At 36.0% G+C, this 23,968-nt stretch overlaps 1 protein-coding gene across 32 annotated transcripts in view; it reads right to left on the bottom strand.

The window, feature by feature from the left end:
* The window catches only part of PHC3 (polyhomeotic homolog 3), an 89,214-nt gene that overhangs the window by 6,966 nt on the left and 58,280 nt on the right, over positions 1-23,968 (bottom strand). For 23 of the 32 annotated variants that reach the window (XR_013528416.1, XR_013528423.1, XR_004736121.3 and 20 more), the window contains 6 exons: positions 20,439-20,592; positions 15,103-15,353; positions 12,895-13,054; positions 6,908-7,022; positions 2,316-2,448; positions 1,993-2,224 (listed from right to left, as the gene is read on the bottom strand). Coding sequence is in view for 18 of the 32 variants with exons in the window: in XM_017965688.4 (XP_017821177.3) it covers positions 1,993-2,224; positions 2,316-2,448; positions 6,908-7,022; positions 12,895-13,054; positions 15,103-15,353; positions 20,439-20,592 (1,045 nt within the window). In the remaining 14 variants the exon portion in view is untranslated. Of the gene's footprint in view, positions 1-1,691; positions 1,820-1,992; positions 2,225-2,315; positions 2,449-6,907; positions 7,023-12,894; positions 13,055-15,102; positions 15,354-20,438; positions 20,593-23,968 lie in introns of all 32 variants that reach the window. The other 9 variants (XR_614698.5, XR_614697.5, XR_013528413.1 and 6 more) reach the window with 2 other exon arrangements.

Here is a 23,968-nt window from a genome sequence, read left to right as displayed (position 1 = left end):
CTGTCAAAGCAGTTTGAAAACATTACCATTTCATAAGTAAAGAAAGAGTCAAATTAAGCAGACTCTAAAACAGTAGTAAGAAATTCTAAATTATATAACAGCTGTGTCCTTTTTATGATATGTTTTCTAAATATCTGGCAACAAAATTAAGTGTCTAGATGAACTCTATAAGACAAGCATTTTAAGTTATGAGCAATATTAAGTTTCATGGTTTTTGTTTAACTCAAATGAAGCAAGAATGAGACAAAGGAATCAGTCTTTTTTCTAATAAAGTAGCCACATGGCAAATGGATGCTGGGGAAAATTAGCCTAAATAAAAAAGAAGTGAAAGAAGAATCAGCAGTGTATCTGTAAATTATTTGGGCAACTATTTTCCTCAGCATGTAAACCAGCTCTCTTCTGCAAAGGAAAAGAAAAAATTCTCCCAAATGAAAACTCAGGATCACAAACAGATCATGTGCCCCACTGGGAAGACTGAGACTACTTCTGAAGATGATAGAATCAAAGTCCAGCCCCGGGAATCAGCATAGACTCCAAAGTTAATTCTCAAGATAGCTATACTGGTCTAAAAACTAAAGTTGGTTTCATTAGATACTAAAACCACAACCAATGAAGACTCATCATCTTCTAAATACATCAAGTTTAAAACAGATTCTAAATGCACATGGTCAGCAATTAACTCACACCTAAGTTTTCTTGGGCACATGCACATGTTTAAAAATCTTCCCATGAAGTATCTCCCCTTTAAACAATTCCATCTTTCTTTAAAAGTGGCCACGATTTTTGTTTTTTTTTTTGTTTAAAAAAAAAAGCATTTCTAAAACAAGCTATTAATAAACTAATTTAATAAAATCTCACAGAATTCTGTATATGAAGTAAAGTTGGTAACAGATTCTTTAAAACTATCATTTCTAAATATATTTTCTTGTATAGCATGTTTGCTCTAAGTATGCTTCTAAGACTTTAGTTGCTGTCATAGACTAATTAGCAACAATAGCTAATTAATTAGCTTATTAAACTGTAAAAAGTTAGCAGACAAGTTCAAATATGACGTATTCTTCTAGAAAGCTTATATCAAGAGAAATGATATGATTTGCAATAAAACCAAAAGGGAATAAATTTTTTGTTTTAGTCTCATTTTCCATATGCGTAAGGTCAAAGTGAATGACAAGATTTACTGATTTAAATATATATATAAATATATATAGTCTTAACATATATAACCAGTGCGGGTCTCATCATGAGCAAAGGTGCAGCTGTCTTTAGTAGCCAGCCCCTTGGAGAAAGTGAATATAAAAGATTACTGTCATTTTAAGAAAAAAAGATAAAAGTTGATGGAAAGAGTATCAAAATGAGAGAACAGGAAAACATAAATAAGAAAGTTACCCTCAAAATTAGAATGAATATAATTGAATTTCAGCTGTCTGTTTGAAAAATAAAACTTCAGAAAGGCTCTTGATATTTATTGAAAAGAATCAAAGAATGTACCTTCTTTTAAAAGAACTAGCTTGATTTTTTTTCAAAGAAACCAAATTTTTACCATATTGTAAAAGGTCTTATCTTTCAAAAATGTTTTTTAAAAGTCTCTCTTATTTCATTTTTAAAAGGGTAAATTAGGAAATAAGGAGGAATAGAATAGAAAAATAGAAGAGCAGAAGGGAAGAAGTGTCTGATTCAATCTCTCTACTGACCTCTCGAGAGAAATCAGACTGAAGAGAAGAAAGCACCATTAATATCTTCACCGGCTGAGATGTCACAGCAGAAGCAGGACTAGTCAGTTTTTATCGACTTGGGGGGTATGAGAAAATACCCAGTAGTGCTGAGGGAATAAGCAAGAGGAAACAGATCATATTTCAATAACAAATGCCACTTAATTTATACATATACACAGTACTTCTCTAACCCTTTTGTGCAAAAGGTGTGGATGGATCTAACATTGCTGTGTGTGAATGCACGAGAAAAATATTAAGGCCAAAGTGATGAATTACATACCAGGCAAAGAATGAATGAAGGCCCAGACATCATCGACTGTCCAAATAGATGGCTCTGTTTGTGCAACTGGTAGCAAGTCAGTGTTCTCAGGCATTTTCCGAATTCTCACATCCCGAAGCTCACGTTCTCTTTCCCGCTCACTCTGCCTGCGCAGACGAGTTGTCATAACAGATGGCACAGAATCTTCATGAGAAGCCAAGTCTTCTTCTGCAGATGGATAAGTAATTGGAAGCTGGAAAATGTAGTACAAGCAAAATACAGCATTGCACTTTCCTTGCATTTCTGAAAAGGGTACTTTACATTGAAGCAAGGTTTGTACAGACCTGCCTAAGGATATGTTCTCTTGCTGCCCCATCAGGGCCACTTGGACGACGGCCACGATGCCCAAGACTTTGATTATCAGGCTTACGATTCCAACGACTAAGTGCAAATTTTTTAGAACAGCTAACGTTGTACCTAAAGAAATTCAAGTAAGAAAAAATATTTAATGATATATGGGACAATCCATTTAGTATTCAATTGTGACTTTAAAGTGCAACTGTGACTCAGTAAGTACCATAATACATCATTAATGAACATAAGACCTTATAAACTATATCATTTAATGTATTTGCTTATGATAAAGGTCCAAAAACGAGCTCTGTGTATATCGTAATATATCTCTCAATATACTACTGGACTTCTATAACAAGGTATTGTATTTTTTTCTGATTACAGCATGACAATGGGAAACTTCCTGCAAAATACAGAGAATAACCAATTTTCATAGCAGCAAAAAAAGTGGAACGTTCCAAAAGAAAAAGAAGTTACGTAGTATCTATGTAGATGTTTATTCAAACTGATTTTTCTAAGTAATAACTTCCAAAGACACTAATTTTCAAAAGTTTAGTATACTAAGGAGAGAATCTCAGCCAGCTGGTAAAAGATTTTTCAAATATTACTAAAATCAAAGAATGAAAATGTAAAGTAGAGATTTTAAAGTTACACAAGGAATTCACTGCTCTCACTATTCAGAAAATTTAGAAGTACATAACCCTTTAATGAAAGATTTTATTTTACCAAAATAGACTGCCTAATATTTTTGAATATAGACCTTTGTAAGACATGATGACAGCTTGAAAGATTCCTATGCCTTTTAATGGATTCTAAAGCCCTAGAACAAGGACTGGCCAACTTTTTATATGAAGGACCAGATGGTAAATATTTTAAGTTTAATGGACCATACAAGCTTCTGTCACAACTACCCACCTTTGCCATTGTAGTGTGAAAGCAGCCACTGAAAATATTGGGCTGGACGCAGTGACTCACACCTGTAATCCCAGCACTTTGGGAGGCCAAGGTGGATGGATTACTTGAGCTCTGGAGTTCAAGACCAGTAAATGGCAAGACCAGTTCAAGACCAACATGGTGAAAACCCCTCTCTACCAAAAATACAAGAACTAGCCAGGTGTGCTGGCACACACCTGTAGTGTCAGCTACTTGAGAAGCTGAGGCAGGAGGATGGCTTGAGCCCTAGAGGCTAAGGCTGCAGTGAGCTGTGATAGCGCCACTGCACTACAGCATAGGTAACAGAGCTAGACCCTGTCTCAAAACAATAAAGATAAATTTTAAAAATTTAAAAATAAATAGAAAATATTGAATGAGCATGGCTGTGCTCCAGTAAAACTTTTAGTAACCATAAAATTTAAATTTCACCAATTTTATGTATCACAAAATATTATTTTGATTTTTTTCCCAACAAATTAAAAATTTCAAAATCATCCTTAGCTCATGAGCCCATACAAAAAAATGAACCACAGGAAAGATTTGGCCTGGATGAGTCTGCCAACCTTTCTCTAGAAAGAAGAGTGAGAAGAAATGATCTAAGAAACAAATTTCTGAAAAACTATGCAAAGGCTAAGAAAGATATATGCAGTTTCATTTTTACATATATGAAACTGCCTTGGTAGCTTCTTATTTTAAAAAATATGTTTCATAGAGATGGGGGTCTCACTATGTTGCCCAGGTTGGTTTCAAACTCCTGGGCTCAAGCAATCTTCCCACCTCAGCCTCCCAAAGTGCTGGAATTACATGTGTGTGCAACCACATCCATCCTTCGAAATTCTTTTGCTCCAAGAAAGTTGCAAGAATAAATCTGAATTAACTTTGCTACTGGTAACTATCCTAGGACCCATATGCTGACACCAAAACAAATTCTCCTCATCAACATTTTATAAAGATATCGAGAGGTGGAAATAAAAAGTACTATGAGAGGCCAGGTGTGGTGGCTCATGACTGTAAGCCCAGCACTTTAGGAGGCCAAGGCAGGCGGATCACGAGGTCAGGAGCTCAAGACCAGCCTGGCCAACATGGTGAAACCCTATCTCTACCAAAAATACAAAAATTAGCTGCACATGGTGGCGCATGCCTGTAATCCCAGCTACTCCGGAGGATGAGGCAGGAGAATTGCTTGAACCGGGACCCCGGAGGCAGAGGTTGCAGTGAGCTGAGATTGCACCACTGCACTCCAGCCTGGGCTACAGAGCGAGATTCTGTCTCAAAAAAAAAAAAAAAAGGTACTATGAGAATGAATATGCTATTTTCCCCACAAAAATATAAGTATCTTGATAGCCAATTCATTTTACAATTCAAGAAGATCCTGCTGTACTCATATGTGCTCATCTGTGGGCTCAGTGATGTAGGTTTCTGATTTCCATTTATATCGACTTTATCCGTTAAGAATAGAAACGGAAAAAAAAAAAAAAAGAATCGAAAAGGCCATGTATGGTGGCTCACGCCTACAATCCCAGCACTCTGGGAGGCCAAGGCTGGCAGATCACCTGAAGTTGGGAGTTCAAGACCAGCCCAACCAACATGGAGAAACCCCGATTATAGTAAAGAATACACAATTAGCCAGGTGTGGTGGTGGGTGCCTGTAATCCCAGCTACTCAGGAGGCTGAGACAGGAGAATCACTTGAACCCGGGAGGCGGAGGTTGCAGTGAGCCGAGATCGCGTCATTGCACTCCAGCTTGGGCAACAAGAGCGAGACTCCATCTCAAAAACAAAACAAAACAAAAAAGGAATAGAAAAAAGAGGCTAGCTTTATACTTGGTATCTTGTCCCTAAATATTCAGCTTTCCAGGACAGCTAGGTAGACATGGAAATGAGAATGGTTCTTCCCTGACCTAATCTACCCTCTCTCATCCACATTTCCCTGTTAAGTCCCCTTCCTTGCTAAAGAGGTTCACCAAAAGGAATACTAATGTCACAACTCAGCAGTCATCTCTGAGAGAAAACTGATGACAGCATTAAATGTTCTCAAATATTTTTAAATAGTCAAGAAGTTTAAAATATTCTGAAAGGCAGTCCTTTCCCCAAGTTTTTAGAGTATTTAATACCTCAGAATCAGAGAACCATTGTTCTTTTTTTGTGGTATATGCAAACTAGAAAATTCAAGTTAAAACTTGAGTTACATAATTTGATTACTGGTTTACCAGTAATATCAAAGTATATTTGAAAAACAGATTAACAACTGAAACAATGAACCCAATTTTGGAGGAAAACACTTCTACTATTTAACTTTTTATTAAGTATATTTTGGAAATATCCCATACAAAATAAAATGTTCAAGTCAGAAATTCCCTAGATGTATATAATAAAGATATTAATTTTTTTCATGAGGCTATTTTTTATGGATGTACAATAGATGTACGTAGTTTTAGGGTATGTGTGATAATGTAATACATTCATACAATCTGTAATGATCGAATCAGTATACTTGGGAAATCCACACCTTAAATACTGTCTTTTCTTCATGTTAGAACCATTCCAATTCTTCTCTTCTACCTATTTTGAAATATAGTACAAGCTATAGTCATCCTATTGAAGATCTTAAATCCTTTGAGAAAATAATCACCCTTCTGAACAGAGAACCAATTTCAAAATAGTGTACATACACTTCAACTTCAGTGGCAAGTAACAGAATTACTAGGATTTATTATCAGAATTAGGGTGGGGTTCTTTTTAAATGTAAACCAAACTTGGGAATTATACAATTAATGAAGAGACTAAACACTCATTTTGTTATTAATACTATTTATCAGCCAGGCGTGGTGGCTCACACCTGTAAATCCCGAGGCGGGCGGATCATCTGAGGTCAGGAGTTCAAGACCAGCCTGGCCAACATGGTGAAACCCCATCTCTACCAATACAAAAATTAGCCAGGCATGGTGGCAAGGTGCCTGTAATCCCAGCTACTCTGGAGGCTGAGGCAGGAGAATCTCTTGAACCCGAATGGTGGAGGTTGCAGTGAGCCGAGACTGCACCACTGCACTCCAGCCTGGGCGACAGAGTGAGACTGTATTAAAAAAAACAAAACTATAACTATTGAAAATACTAATTCAGAAAAGACAAGTACTTTCTGACCATGTTAACAGTATGGGGAATTTATACTATAACTGTTCCATTAGAAACCTAAAATAAATAGGATGTGATTCAAACAAATGAAAACATTTTAAAACAACACAAAGTAAATCTAAGTATTTCAATAATGATAAAACGGCTGATAAAACACATATTTTTTTTTGATACTTTAAGGCCTAGTATTGCATAACATCCTGCTCATTTCCTTGGAGGGATTCTCCTACATATATTCTTACCACCAGGAGATTACTACTTTAATATCAGATTATACTGTACAATTATATGTTATGAATATGTAATTTGCACAAAGCAAAATCTAATAACTAAGTACGAGGTGTCTCCAGATACTGCCTATTTGTATCATTCTTCTACATTACAATACCTAGCTTTCTTCTATAATAATACATATTAAAATATCTAGAGTTATCCTTGGTAGGCTATTCAAGCGTTTTTGGGTTTTGTCCCAAGAGTTATTTATCTGTCCTTTAGGAAATTCAAGAGCACAGAAATACCTTTTGGCACATGACATCGTGCAGAATCGTTTTGACCGCAAAAATTCATTAGCATATCCCATTTTCCCACAGAATTCACACTTGAGCAACTCACTGTCCATTTCTTCTAATGTCTCTAAATAAGAAGGAAACAAAGGAAAAAAGGTTCCGAAAATTTAATTATGCAAGTGTTCTTTTAGTCTATACTTTGGTTGGATACTGCTAGCTAAGCAATGATTCTTTAACTTTTCAATCCACGGTCACTTTGACAAACAAAAGCCTTCAAAAAACAACCACTGCTACGAATTCCCTCTTGCTTCTGCATAAAAATGATAAGGAATTTCTTTCTACAGAAATAAGCATAACATTTTAAAACGTTTATCTTGCTTACAATCCACCTAAAATGCACAAAAAAACTTTATAAACATTGGGAGAGAAATGAAGATCAATAACATAGGCACTACCTTCCAGGAGGAACTTCCAAAAAGCTGACTGTGGGATATGAATTTTGATAAACTGCACTGTGGAGACACACAGCAGAGAACCCTTAATTCTAACTGGAGCAATGGCTTCAAAAAGGTGAAATTATGATATGTCTGATTTAAAGGAGCATGTAAGATATTAGCTCTTTCAAAGACCTGCAGTATATGATTAAATACATAAAGATGTATATATCAGGAGGCTGAGACAGAACAACTGTTTGAGCCAAAGAATTTGAGACCAGTGTGGGCAGCATAGCAAGATCCCATCTCATTCATCATACATAGATACATATATAAAATTATTTTAAAAGATGCATATATCTAATTATAAAACAGGGTGCTTAATAGGATGCTCCCTATTAAGTTAGAATGTCCTTCTACCCTACATATGTAACTACTCTCAGGACTACTTTCATAAGCAAAAGTCATCAATTTAGTAGCAATGAGGAAGAAACAATCTCAAAACAAGTAAATTAAAAATTGCCCCTTCCAACCGCCCAGTCAGAAGATCCACCAACACATTCCTGAGACCTGACAACATAATTCCCAGAAGTACTGTTTTTATTTTGTCATGCTTAGAATCTGATCTGACTTTGAAAAGCCTGTACAGGAGACAGAACTTCTCACTCAATCACCACTGACAGCCATTAGTTCCAGCCCTGAAAGACTCCATTTCTCAGGTTTATTCCAGGAACAGCATATGCAAAAAGCTTTGTTTCAAAGATGTTTTGTTAATTAACAAAGCAATGTGTAACACCTGATAATAGGTTAGACTACCTTATAAAGGAGAAGGAAATGTTTCTGCTGGTAAGAGAGAGGAAATACCAAACAGAAATGGTTTACAGTTAACCCAACAAAAACAGAGTATCAGTTTTATTTGTCATAAAGAAGTGAGGGACATTACCAGATTCAAAAATTCTTGTTCTAATGTTCAGTCAGATTTTTAATAAATTTGGTAATACTGCCAAGGTCACTCTTTTACATTTATGAATTTTAAAACTGCCAGAACAATTTTTTAAACTGCTGATTTGCTAATAAAAATGGATTCTATGGCAGAGACAGCTGGTAATTCTCCAGCATCCACTCTTTGCTTTTCTCCCATAGTAACAAAACCTTATGAACATGGCCACCCAGATCAAAAACAAGTTTCTGTCCTAGGTGTGGCTAATTTGTAACCAATGACATATGAATGTAAATGTTCACATATTCCAGATGGTGCTCTTTCCCCCATCTCATTGGTTAGAATGTGATCATGAAGATTAGCCATCTTGGAAATGAAAGCAACATTCTATGGAGGCAGAGACGTAAGACCCTGGAGCTTGAGTGCCAAGTACTAAGGAACTACCACATGAAGCCCTCACTTGCTGACCTTTGGGTTATGTCAAAGAAAATTAAACTCCTATCTTCTTTAATTGAATATTATTCTGGATCTCTACTGGAGTGGCCAAATCTACTTCCTAACTAATATAGAGCCCCCATTTTCTGGCATGAGGAGAAGTTACTTTTTACTTCCCCCAAAGACCTGAAATCACATGAGGACAGCAGCAAAAAGAGGCAATGAGATGGATATCATAAGTTGATGATATACCAAGAAAGACAATAAGCTACTTTGATGAATCACAATCTACTGGTTGGAAACTCTCATTATAGAACCAGTCTAAACAGACCCACAGTTTATCCTTTATATGTTTACCATGAGGTTTTAAGGTTCAAAGTATATATACTACTAAAACCAAAGCCACTAAATAAGTGACCTCACCATTTCACACTGTAGTACTTCCTACAAACACTGACGTACATAGTAATAGGAACATGAAAATTATAAAATTACCTTGGGAAATTAGAAGTATTTAAAATTTTAGCACGTTTTATATAAATATTTCTTGCCTATGAAATATTTTATCTCTGCATCTTGCTTTTCTTACTCTGATATCATATCCTGTTGAACTACCCCTTTACCTTGAGAATATCAGTCCTTTCCTTCCTCTTGCCACCATGACTACAGGTGTCAATTACATACATGCAAAACTTATACATACATCCTATAAATGGCCATCGAAGTTTCCAAAAACACTTTTATTCATCTCACCTGCCTAAAAATCTTCAGTAACTATCCACCCAACTTCAAACCATCCACCCAACAAGATAACTTCTAACTTGCTTGTCTAATATCCAAGGTTCTCCATAAACTGACTCTGCCAGTCATAATTCCCACTCTTCCTCTAATTCAGCCCTCTACTCTTCACTGCCCTCTCTCAAAGTTACCTAGCACTTACACATTCTTCGTGCATTTACTCTTAGTGTTCTAATCTGAAATGTTCTTGCTGTTTATCTTAAATCTATGCATTAAATCCATGGCCCAGCTCAAATCTCATTTTTTATAGGAAAGCCACCAAAGTGGGAATAATCTTAGCCAGTTTGAAAGTTCTAAATTCTTACTGTTTATATAATTCAGTGAAAATATACCATTGGTAGCTCCTTCATTACCTTTCGGTGTGGAGATTCCCTAGATCCCTAGTTCCAAACTACATTAAAAGCTCCTAGAGGGAAAGGGGATTGTATTTTACTTCTTTATGTATGTAAAAAATATATACGTATATACATATACCTCTCATGTTCTGGAATACTCTAATATATACTACATGTCCATTACATTATAAGCTGAGGATCATACTACATGTTGTAAATTTCCTAAGCAAATTTCCATGTTCTTCCTATTGTGTACACAGGGGGACATGTAAGTAATTTTTAGCCTAGAACTTTCATGTATACAAATATTGTAGATACAGGCCAATTCTTTATTACTTTTCATATCAAGTGAGAAATGTTCTCAGATAAAATAGTACGTGTAATTAAAAGACAGTATTTGGCTAAGCATGGTGGCTCACGCCTATAATCCTGGCACTTTGGGAGGCCAAGGCAGGTGGATCACAAAGTCAGGAAATTGAGACCATCCCGGCCAACATGGTGAAACCCTGTCTCTACTAAAAATACAAAAATTAGCTGGGCATAGTGGCAGGTGCCTGTAATCCCAGCTACTCGGGAGGCTGAGGGTGGAGAATCACTTGAACCCAGGAGGTAGAGGTTGCAGTGAGCTGAGATTGCGCCACTGCACTCCAGCCTCAGAGACAAATGGAGACTCCTTCTCAAAAAAAAAGAAAGGCAGTATTTGATAATTAATGAAATTAAATTCACAGAAACAAAAGGCACAATACAGACCTTATTTGGATCCTCTTAATTTTGATCGTGGCTCTTCAGGTGATAGAGTTCAGTTTAATGTAACAGCATTTAGAATAGTGAAGGCTCTATAGTATTGAATTAACATTTGTGTCTAAGCAATTATCCTCAGTGTATTAGTATATTTCATTATATACTTATTTGGATCCTGATTTAACTAAATACTATAAAAGGACTTAAAAAAATTAGGGAAATATGAATATGGGTCAGGTATTATATAACACCAAAGAGTTATTATTTTGTGATGTGTGATATGGCATTACAGTTATATAAGAAAATGTGTATTATTTTGAGAGATACACACTGATGTATGTACCAGCAACTATGATTTTCTTTAAAACGGGGGAAGGGAGGAAGGTAGGGAGGTGGGGAGGTGGGGAGGGAAGTAGGTAGGGTAAAGGGTATGGGGGGAGGTAGGAATAGAGGGAGGGAAACAAAATGAATGATGAAGCTAATGTGGCAAAATAATGTTGAATTTGGGTGATAATGTTAGTCTGGGTGATTGGGGATTTATTATACAGTTCTTTCTAATGAATATTTGAAATTTTTCATGGTTAACATCCTTTCAAATTAAAACAATCAAACTGAACCCCAAATAAGTAGGAAAAATCAAATTTTAAACTAGTATACTCTTTGCTGTTCAAGTAACAAGTAAAATGGTGATTAATACGTTGCAGCAGTTTATAAAGAGCTAACAATGCCAAAGGTGGCATCCTTTTAAGTTAGAAAAACTGTGGGCAAAGATAGTACCTAGTTTGCTTACCGGCATGCTATTTTGCTTAATTTAGCAAAGTAAAAGCACACAGTATTGGCTCAATAAATATTTGTAAAGTGAATACATTAATTTTAATGAAATATACTAATACACGGAGGATAATTGCTTAGACACAAACATTAATTCTATAGAGCTTCACTATTCTAAATGCTATTACATTAAACTGAACTCTATCACCTGAAGAGCCACGATCAAAATTAAGAGGAATTGTCTCAGAAGGATGCTCCCATAGAACATGGCAATTCAGAATCTCAATCCATAAAACAGTAAAAACTTTGCTGCTTTTAAATAGCAAATTGAAGGTATGAAATATCAGTTTCATGTTTATTTTTGTTTGCTTTCCTTCAGTCACTTTTGTATACCACTTTGACTTCTATTTATTTTATTCCTTTTTTTTTTTTTTTTTTTTTTTTTGAGATGGAGTCTTGCTCTGTCACCCAGGCTGGAGTGCAACAGCGTGATCTCAGCACACTGCAACCTCCACCTCTGGGGTTCAAGCGATCCTCCTGCCTCAGCCTCCCAAGTAGCTGGGATTACAGGCGTGCATTACCACGCCCAGCCAATTTTTTTTTATTTTGAGTAGAGACAGGGTTTCACCATGTTGGTCAGGCTGGTCTCAAACTCCTGACCTCAAGTAATCTGACTGTCTTGGCCTCCTAAAGTGTTGGGATTACAGGCATGAGCCACTGCACCTGGCCTTATTTTATTCTTTATTAGAATAAAGTCTATAAAAAAGGAGTTTTCGGCCGGGCGCGGTGGCTCAAGCCTGTAATCCCAGCACTTTGGGAGGCCGAGACAGGTGGATCATGAGGTCGAGAGATCGAGACCATCCTGGTCAACATGGTGAAACCCCGTCTCTACTAAAAATACAAAAAATTAGCTGGGCACAGTGGTGCGTGCCTGTAATCCCAGCTACTCGGGAGGCTGAGGCAGGAGAATTGCCTGAACCCAGGAGGCGGAGGTTGCGGTGAGCTGAGATCGCGCCATTGCACTCCAGCCTGGGTAACAAGAGCAAAACTCCGTCTCAAAAAAAAAAAAAAAAAGTTTTCTCGTTGAACAAATGTAATCACCCCTTGAATGAAGAGTATATACTTAATTATAATATCCACCTGATATCAAACATCAGCATGCAGAAAGGCTAGAACAAAACCCAGAAGCGCTAAAATTTTAAGCAAACGCAGTAAAATACTCATTTGTTACTTAAGTCTGCCTTAAAAAAAAGAAAGAAAATTGATTGTTTTGATACTAAAATTCTGAATTGCATTCTCTCACATATAATGGAATTTTTCCCACCCACACTCCTTCAGAAGTCAAGCTGAACTTTGAACAAAATAGCACTAATCTGAGACCAGAGTCTGATTAGCTTTCCCATTATTTTAGTCAAATGGTGCATTATATGAGAATAAAAGCTGAATACTTCCAGTAAAAATCTGTACAGAATAAAAATCCACGTCCTTTTTCAAGCAGTAAAAGTCAAAGTTAAATAAAGGGTATCTTAAGTGAAACTCACAAACCTTCAGCAATCATGTCTTCCATCTCTGTGTCAGATGAATTATCTGCATGTTTTGTATTATTCTGTAGCTCTGGCTGAACACACACTGAATTTATCACCTGATTATCCAAAAGAGGCCGTTTTTTCACAGGCTGTTCTATTAGCAAAGACGAACGACTCACCTTTAAAAAGGAGAAATAATAAAATGAAACAATCTCTGAAAAGACATTCAGAAATAACTTGATTTAAAAAACTCTTGAAATGAAACCAATTTGTGATAATTTACTAGTTCAACTGATCAGATCTATTTATTGGGTGTTTATTCCTTGAGAATAGGTTAGGTGGTCTGGACATAAACAGTTTATTTCTGGTCACCAGCAGTACAGCTGCTTCAAAGACTCTTGTCAAATGAAACCTGAATTTAGGCAACTAATTTTGGGAGGAAAAGTCTTAAAATTCAGCAATTCCTTATCTTCAGAATTAATATGAATCATCCAGTAATCCTGCACTATGTATTATTTTGGTAGCTCAGTCCAACACTGAAAAACAAAAATGGTAACTATCAGTATATTTAGGAGTTGCTTTTTTTTAACTTTTACTATCTCAAAAACAAAAATTAATGGCTCTCACTAGTGATAAGAGATAATAATAGCTATGGCTATGAAGTGCCAGGTACTATACAAAATAATTTATGCACATTTAGTTCTCTCAACAACCCTAGGAGCAAAGCATCATCTCCATCTGACAGATAAGCAAAATAAAGATCAGAAAGTCTGAATGACTTGACCAAGGGTACACAGCCAGTATGGAGTAGATAGGGAAAAAAGACTGTCCTTCCATCCACTATATGAGAATTGCTGTAGGAAATCCAAGTTTGACACACACACACAGAGGAAACTGAACACAAAGGCAACTGATTGGGTAGCTGCCTATCACAATGCAAGATTTTCACCCATGAATCTGAAAATTCAGATGACTCAAAGGCCTTCCAAAAAATTTTTCATATTTTTATATCTGCTTATCTTTGATATATTTTCTAAGGAAAAATGTTTATCTCTAGATATTAGCATACAAATTATGAACAGCTTAGCCTCAAGCTGAAGACCTGCAGTGATAAAGCACCTTCATTTTGAGATGAACATTTTATAGCATTTTAAAAATGATTAAAGGCTGAAATTTAGGAATAATGAGAAAATATATTTGCTAATTACAAACCATCAATTGGGTAACTTCAGATGATCTAAAATAATACACTTTATGGCCAGGTGCAGTCCCAGCATTCTGGGAGGCTGAGGCGGCAGATCACTTGTGGCCAGGAGTTTGAGACCAGCCTGGTCAACATGGTGAAACCCCTTCTGTACTAAAATACAAAAATTGGCCAGGCGTGGTGGTAATGCCTGTAAATCCCAGCTACTGAGATAGCTAACGCCTAAGAATCTCTTGAACCCACGAGGCAGAGACTGTAGTGCCACTGCACTCCAGCCTGGGTGACAGAGTGAGACTCTGTCTCAAAAATATACATACATACATATACACATACATAAACACATACATACATAAAATAAAAGTAGCAGCAGCAGCAGCAGTAGTAGTACACTTCAGCTGTCATTTTAGTCCCCTTAAAAAGAAAAAATAGGCCAATCACCATAGCTCCCGCTTGTAATTCCAGCACTTTGGGAGGCTGAGGCAGGTGGATAGCTTAAGCCCAGGAGTTCAAAACCAGCCTGGGCAACATAGCAAGACCTTGTCTCTACAAAAAAATACAAAAATTAGTGGGGCATGGTGGCACACGCCTATAGTCCCAGCTACTCAGGTTGCTGAGGCGGGAGAATCAATTGAGACCCGGGGTAAAGGCAATAATGAGCCATGATAGCACCACTGCACTCTCTAGCCTGGGCAACAGAACAAGATCCAGTCTAAAAAAAGAAAAAAAAAATAGAAGAGTTCATTTCACTGGATAAACTTCCAACTACCTTTCTCTAAAAATTATAAAAATATGTCCTGAATTTTTTTTCATTTTTTCCCTTAGTTTATACATCTAAACTTAGCTAGCATAAAATTCTACATATACATTTGGAAATAAAGGAAGTAGAGAGATAAATGCCAGATTAAAATGAACAACTTTCTTAAAATCAAATGACAAGCTTTTTATTAGAAAACAGTACTATATAATTTTTAAAATAATGTTATATAAATTATAAATGCACACAGAAATATGCTTGCTACTTACAGGAAATGGCTCCAATCCCTCCTGAATCACAAAGCCTTCAATAACATGGGTTAGGATCTGTGGTTTAACAATAGCCTGTGGAGGCTTGTTCTCTGTACTGGGAATGCTACTGTGCATAGATGTACTGTTACTCCTTGTGGTGGCAGCTGGAAGTAACAATGGAGGTGGTGGAACAGAAACATGTGAGGGATCTGATGGAGATTTAATTACTGAAGCACTGACTGATGCCACAGCAGGTAATTCCACATGCTCTAAAAAAAACCAAAGTCATTTAAAAATTTTTTTAGCATTTTGCCCAAGCAAAATATGAGAGAGAATTCAAGAATAAACAATAACAACAATAGTTAATACTGGTACTTCCAAAAACTGTTCTAAGGTAGAAGCTACTGTTATTTCCACTTTACAGAAGAGGGTAACTTGCTCGAAGAGGGAACTTATTATTCAAACCTTTAACAAACTGGCCAGGTGCAATGGATGACACCTATAATCCTAGCACTTTGGGAGGCTCAGGTCAGGAGTTCAAGACCAGCCTGGGCCAACATGGTGAAACCCACCTCTACTTAAAAAAAAAAAAAAAAAAAAAAAACCAAATTAGCAGGCCTTGTAATCCCTTGGTGCATGCCTTGTAATCCCAGCTACTTGGGAGGCTGAGTCAGAATTGTTTAAACCCAGGAGGCAGACGTTGCAGTGAGCCGAGATTGTGCCACTGCACTGTAGCCTGGGCAACTCCATCTCAAAAAATGAAATTGTTCCCATAAGACATGAAAATGTTTTAAGATATAAACTTACAAATAAAAATGGTTGTTTGGTTTTGTTTTGATGTTTTTTTAATTTTAAGGTATTAAATCCCCTATGTTCCTATTTATATATTCCAAATGGTATAGGTGGGGCAGTGGAGTACTTTCAAAGTATGCTTAAACGAAATGGAGTCATGAAATCCACAGAATAAGTAGTTTTTTGTTTTTTTTGGGTTTTTTTTTGGAGACAGTGTCCTTGTCACCCAAGCTGGAGTCCAATGGCATGATCAAGGCTCACTGCAGCCTCAACTTCCCAGACTCAGGTGATTCTCCTGTCTCAGCCTCCTGAGTAGCTGGGACTATAGGTGCATGCCACCATGCCTGGTTAATTTTTTTAAATGTTTTTTTTTGTGTGAAGCTGGGGTCTCACTTTGCTGCCCAACTGGTCTGGAACTCCTAGACTCAAGTGATCCTCTTGCCTTAACCACTCAAAGTGCTGAGATTACAGGTATGAGCCTCCATGTCCAGCCTTCACAGCACTTATATCCATAAATTAACCTAGTTTCACCAAATAACCCACCAAAACAAACTGTACTGGAAAACCTGTCACGCTATCTACAAAAAGCTAAAAAAAAAAAAAGAAAGAAAATCACCAGAAAATGTTAATTTACTGGTTTGTAGGAACAAATACACAACTGTACAAATGTATTATCAAACTGAAGAACTTCACAACAATCCTATCTCACATACCAAATCTACACATATACTTCTAGGGGACAAAGGATAAAAGATTAAAAATTCTGAAGTGGAACTGAAAGGACTCTTTCTGTAGAAAGGAAAAAATTAATCTATAGAGAACTGAAACCTAAATTAAAATTTTAATGTCCCTTACAGATTTAGAGATAAGAGATACTTTGTTACTTTTAAAATATAAAGCTGCATTAAGTATAACTTGGTTTGTTCAAGAAATAATGCTTGGGTATATTCTAATTAATATCAAGATCATATGTATGAATGTACCAAACTTACAGTCCTAAATTTTATTCAAAACAGAGCTGTAAATTACTGACTTTTTGAAGATGGTAATAGTTATTTACATAAGTTGTAAAAATCAAAAACATGAGAAACATTCATGTATTACAACAGAAAAGAAACACAATTATTACACCCTCTAGATTTAAGAGAAGTGTGAGAGAAAACCAAGTTCTAACTGGTAAGATTTTGCCACAGATCTGTCTATTCTCAATATCATTTACTGAACAAGAGATGTGAGATTTTTCTACCTTTTTGTAGAGATGCTTTTCACTTTCAAAGAATTTTAAAGATTTATAACAACTGATCTGGATGGAAACAAGTCTATTTCTGCAAGTTAGTTTATTTCAAGATTTGACGAGAGGTATTGTTAAAAAAAAAAAAAAAAAAAAAAAAAATCAGCCTGTCCTTTAGTTCCCCCTCCAATATTACAGAGGAGTAATAAGTATAAAGTAAATTCCAGGAAGATTCAAAAGTCTACATTGTACTTTGACAATTTAGCCAGAGAGATGTGCTTGACAGGATCTCAGACTACCTTCCTGAGGAAAACATGGAAAGATACTCTTGTGTTCCAATACTTCAGAAATGTTTAAACTTCCTTCAAGTGCTATTAGTAATGTTTATTTTGTAATTAAATCACAACCATAATGTAAGTTTACTATTTAATAAAACTTACATTTTTTTTGGTAACTCTAATCCTATGACAGATTACCAATAAAACTTACATTTCTGCCTTTAAATCAAAACTCCAGGAAATCTGCAGCAACATAAATCCATTTCAGTGTAAACCACAAAGATTTGATAACATAGTTAAACTTTCTTACATCTTTTGAAATACAATTTTGAATAAAAATGCAGTAATAGGCTGGGCGCAGTGGCTCACCTCTGTAATCCCAGCACTTTGGGAGGCCAACGTAGGCGGACCACCTGAGGTCAGGCGCTCGAGACCCACCTGGCCAACATGGCGAAACCCTGTCTCTACTAAAATACAAAAATTAGTGCCTGTAAACCAAAAAAAAAAGAAAAGAAAGAAAAAAAAAACTAGTGCCTGTAATCCCAGCTACTCTGGAGGCTGAGGCAGAAGTTGCAGTGAGCCATGATCATGACACTGCTCCAGCCTGGGCAACAGAGCCAGACTCCATCTACAGGGAAAAAAAAAAAAAAAAGGCAGTAATATAAAACTCATCTTAAATTTATATAAGTTTATTGACTAAATGTTTTTCTACTTTTCAAGGGTGGAAAAATTAAAAGAAAATTAAATTTCCCCTTCTATGCTCTCTAAAGAGTTGTATTAGTAATAAGAATAAAAGCTTGAGAGAAAAGAAGGGAAGGGGATGAGGCACGCTGAAGAAAGAAGAGGGCAAGGGTTGCCTAGACTGCAGACAGGGTCAGTGTTCCACAACAATTTGTTTCCATGCCTGTTGTAGTAGTCCTTCTTAACTGAAAATGATCATGAGGGCCATGAGATAATCAATAGAACAGAATACATACAACAAAGCCAGAACCAAGATTAGTATTATTCAGATCAGGGGTCAAAAACCTTTCCATAAATGGCCATGTGGTTTCTATAATTACTCAACTTTGGGGTTAGGAAAAAGCAGCCATAAATAATATCTAAACAAATGAGTGTGTGGCTATGTTTCAGAGAACTTTATTGATTAACTGATTGAGACAAGAGTTTCACTCTTGTTGCCCAGGCTGGAGTGCAATGGCACGATCTCTGCTCACAGCAACTTCTGCCTCCTGGGTTCAAGTGATTCTCCTGCCTTCGCCTCCTTAGTAGCTGGGATTACAGGAAAGCACCACCATGGACAGCCAATTTTTATATTTTTTAGTAGAGACAGGGTTTCTCCATGTTAGTGATGCTGGTCTCGAACTCCTGACCTCAGGTGATCTGCCTGCCTTGGCCTTCCAAAGTGCTGGAATTACAGGTATGAGCCACCACACCCAGCAGAACTTTAGGGAGAATAAAATTTGAATTTTACATACATTTTCATGACATGAACTATTACTCTTTTGACTGCTTTCAATCATTCAGAAATGTAAAAGCCATCCTTAGCTTGAACCATATAAAAATAAGCAGCAAGCTGTGCATGGAAAGCACCTATAGTACAAGCTAGCTATTCAGGGGGCTGAGGCAGGAGGATTACATGAACCCAGGAGTTAGAGGCCAGCCTGGGTAACATAGTGAGACCCTGTCTCTTAAAATAAAAAAAAAAAAAAAAAAAAAGAAAAGAAAATAAGCAGCAGAAAAGATATGAACAGTGAGCAGTGTGCCAACTTCTAATCCTAACATTCATAAATCTTAAAAACTAACATGAAACACTTACGTTTAGTAAAATATCTAGGATACACAGTAGCTTTGTAAAGAGGCACATACAGGTGATTCATTTGAACTTATAAACACCACTGAAGTAGTGAATAAGAATTTGAATGGTTAAGAACAAGAACATTTTTTCAAGAGACAAGAGTGTCGCTCTGTTGTACAGGCCGAACTCAAACTCCAGGGCTCAAGTGATCGTCTTACCTTGGCCTCTCACGAAGCTGAGACTCCAGGCATGCGCCGACAAGCCCAGCTAAGACTTTTCTTTAATCCATATCTCTTGTAAAAATTTAGTGAGGTTTAACTTAAGTACCATAAATATTAAACACTTTTAAAAGTATTTACTCAGTCTGAATCACAAACCATTGTGACAAATATCACATATGACTTAGAATACTTCATGATTTTTGTAAAGTCTAATTTAAATCTTTTGAAAGAATTTTCATTTATTCTAATTTTTAATCTAGAAATAGCCTGATACATAAATGTGAAAAGAGTATATGAAACATGTCTGTAAAAACCACTAAAATTAGAAGCCTGAAATGATAGGTTTTCATTTGGATGATATAGAACAATTTATAAGCTATTGAACTTCCCTGCTATTAAAGAATTTTCCAGGCTGGGCATGGTAGCTCATACCTGTAATCCCAGCGCTTTGGGAAGCAGAGGCAAGAGGATCACTTGTATCCAGGAGTTTGAGACAAACCTGGGCAACAGAGTGAGACCCTATCTCTACAAAAATAAAAACTTAGCCAAGTGTGCTGGCAGGTTCCTGTAGACCTAGCTATTTGGGTCTTCTGAATCACTTGAGCCCAGGAGATAGGGGCTCCAATGAGCTATGATTGTGCCATACTCCAGTATGGACGACAGAGTGAGACGCTGTCTCAAAAAAAATCTTAAATTCAAATCTGTATATTGTTAGAATTAACTACCCTAACAAATTAGTTTAAGATCATGTCTAGTGAAAAAACAGGCTGGGTGCAGTGGTTCACACCTGCAATCCCGACACTCTGCAAGGCCAAGGCAGGAGAATTACTATTGGCCAGCAGTTTAAGACCAGTCTAAGCAACATAGTAAGACCTTGTCTCTATAAGAAATAAAAACTTAGCCAGGTATAGGGGTATGCACCTGTGGTCTCAGCTACAAAAAGAGGGGACAGAAGGGGAGAGAAAAGAAAATCAACTTTTCCTATTATTAACATTTATCAAATAGAAAAATTTCCACAAAGTTTGTTATTTTCTCACCTAACAAAGGATGTTCAGAAGTCAAATCTTCTCCTCTCCCCACAGTTATAGCTGCTGGAGACAAAGTGGGTGGTGGTGGGGTTCTATCCATCCGGACACATTCATCTGACTCTTCCGGCATTTCTTCTTCACATACATCTTCTACTTGATAAACCTGCAATGACAAACCACACTGCCTTAAAATGTTTCCAAAACCAAATTTAATCAGGTGTTGTTAATTTCAGGAAATTAAATTCTGTGTATTAAATTTAAAAACAAAGCAAAAATGACTACTCTGACTGAAAGGAAAACTTCAAAATTGCTCAAATGAAGTTTTTCTTATTTCTTGATAATACCTGACTGAAAGCAAACTGTGGATCAGAATCTAGGCCAAAAATCACTAGTTTCCAAAAAGATGACAGCCAAGTCTAGATATAGTTTTAATTTTGATAATTCAAAAATACAAATAAAATAAAGATTGGGGGAATTTAACTGTTTTTGTTAACTTCTAATTGTCATAAATTAAAACAAATACTAACATTTTTCACAGGCACACTAAGTAAATTCCCACAATGATACATATTAGGACATGCAGGATTCTATCCCAGACTCTTATTATTATGCGATTTAAAGATTAAGTTATAAAAAGTAACATCTGAGAATCTACAAAAAAGATATGCAACTATATCTCTCCTTTTCTATTCTACTCAAGAATCTAATCAATCTTTTATAAAGTGATACATAAACAGAAAATATCTTTCCTTGAAAACACACACACACCCCCTAAACTATTTGACACATTATTTTTTTTATATCATTCCATACTTACGGGAGAAAATTTTTAAGTCTATAACTTAACCACCTTGTTAGCCGACTGTAATGATACTTAAGAAGGAAAATGGGGCCAGGTGCAGTGGCTCACACTTGTAATCCAGCTCCATCACGGCTCAATGCAGCCTTGACCTCCCAGGCTCAGCCTCCTGAGTGGCTGGAACCACAAGTGTTCACCAACACACCCAGCTAATTTAAAAATGTTTTTTGCAGAGTTGAGGTCTCAAACTCCTGGGCTCAAGTGATCCTCCTGCCTTGGCCTCTCAAAGTGCTGGGATTACAGGTATGAGCCACTGCACCTAGCCCCATAAATGTTAACTAATAAACAAAAAAACTTTCAACGTTCACAAGAAACCTTTCAGTGACATCCAATATTGTATACAATTTAAATCAAACTATTTTAAAAGTTTGATGTTTTAAAGTATATAAAATTATATATAAAAGTGATCAGGATTTCTGAAACCAGCAAAACCTATGTGTTATAAAAGCGGCAATAAAGTTTCATCTATAAGGATATAACAGTAAGCTATAAAGGAACAATAGGTGATAGTCAAAAATAAAAAAATCTTTCTAAGGCTCCACTAAGAATAAAACATCTTTTCTTTTGTACAACTTAAAAATGATACTGCTACTGGATAATTTTTTATCAAATATAATACCATACCAAATATAAAATTCAGAACTGTGGTCTGAATCAGCTGCAAAGTAGGCGATACTTTTTAAAGTTATTTGCTCACAACCCTGCATCTGGAAACCAGTTCACTAAGAGAGACTCCTTGCCTCATGCCTGAATCTCAGAAGTCAAAGCAGTCATTTGTTATCGTTTGGAGCAACAATTACACCTGCTAAATCTGTTCATGACAATAACGGCTTGTTTTAAATGATGATAATGCCCAATATAGGTAAAATCATTCTAAAAAGTGTCTGGGGGTTAAGAAAAAAAATCTTCTAGTCCCCAAGGGTTAGTGCTATCATGGTGAATACTTTAATTTGCCTGAGTGGCAGGGATGTTAATTCAGAGATAATGATACAAGTATGGTTTTATCAACCAGTTCAATTTTATCTATGTAGCGTTCCTTCAGTATAATAGCTAGTACTTTTCTTCCAAAGAATGTGATCTTTGCTTAAAATGCTGAAACTCTCTTTAATCCCAATACAGTAACATATTATCCAAACATCTGCTAGAGTATCTTAAGAAATCAAAGCTTAATCACACATAGAATTCTGATTTTTTAAAAAACAGAAGAGTTTAAAGGATGAAAAGAGCCATTAACACAAATGGCGTATTTTGAAATAATCCATCAAATACTGTAAAGTATTTTTCACTCATTATACTTAAAGCTAACTATACGTACTTCCAGAACTCTCATATAAAGGCGAAATAAGTGCATGAATAAAAGAAGTACGCAAAAACAAATCTGTCACAGACATCTGGCACAGTAAGCATAAACAAATCTAAATGCAACAACAAAAATGTTGAAAAAAGCAAAGTGGAGGCTTTGCTCACTCACAAGATCATTAGGAAACTGCACATCACAATTACTGTTTAGCTCTTAACTGTAACTATTCTAAAAATAACAAAGACTGCCAAACTTACCTCAATAAACTCCAATATTCCATCTGTTTCCCTTTCCTAAATAAACTGAGGAATATTTGTTTATTAGTTCTAAATTATCTACCCTCAACATACTTATATCCAAATGTCAATAAAAAAACTTCGTTAAGTATCTTTAAAAACATACTGATTTACTTTGAAAATTCCCCCTTATCTTTCAAATGTCCACGTCTCTTAAAAAATATATCTTTCTACCTTTAAGTATTTGAAAGAACCAGAAAAGTACTGTGAAGAAATAAATGTGTTTTCATGGAAAAAAAAATAACACATTTGGTCAAAGCTAAAAAAGAAAGTTTAATAAAAAGAGCTATATTACGCAAAGAAAGGTAAAAGATTAAAAAATATTTAGAAAGGTAACATGGAAACATCCATAGTAAGCATAATAACCATATCACTGATAGCAGAGAAAGTTATTAAATCATTTTTTAAACTTCCAAAAATGTTTTAAAGTAGAAGTGCATGAAGCAACAAAATATTTTTGGCTTTAGTTTTTAAAGCATTATGCTAATACCATACATATATATATGTGTATGCATATATATACACACACACATATATATATACACATATATATGGAAAGAGAGAGAGACAGACAGACAGACAGACAGACAGGGAGCACGTGCACACGCAAGCGAGAGAGAGCATAACCTCTGCCTCCTGGGTTCAAGCCATTCTTGTGCCTCAGCTTTTCAAGTTGATGAGATTACAGGCATTAGCCACCATGACCAGCTAAATTTTGTATTTTTTGTAGAGATGGTGTTTCTCCATGTTGGTCAGACTGGTCTCGAACTCCTGACCTCAGGTGATCCACCTGCCTCGCCCTCCCAAAGTGCTGGAATTATAGGCATGAGGCACCATGCCCAGCCTTATATTTCTGTCCCCAATTTGTTCCTCCAAAGCTTCCCCTAATATAAACAATTGAAAAAATATAAGGACTATACAGAAGTTTTTTTTTTTTTTTTACCTGTTTTTGTTTTTATTTTTAAATGGTATTTTTTTCTTTTCTATTATGCCCTGCCTGGAAACTGCCATATTTTTTACTAGTTAAAAACAAAATCACTGAACTAGGTAGTGAGAAAGTAATTTATATTAAAAAAAATTTGTA

Source organism: Callithrix jacchus, chromosome 17, assembly GCF_049354715.1.
Source record: "Callithrix jacchus isolate 240 chromosome 17, calJac240_pri, whole genome shotgun sequence".
Lineage (NCBI taxonomy): Eukaryota > Metazoa > Chordata > Mammalia > Primates > Cebidae > Callithrix > Callithrix jacchus.
The sequence above is the reverse complement of the archived record's forward strand: the minus strand, read 5'-3'. Positions and strand labels throughout refer to the sequence as shown.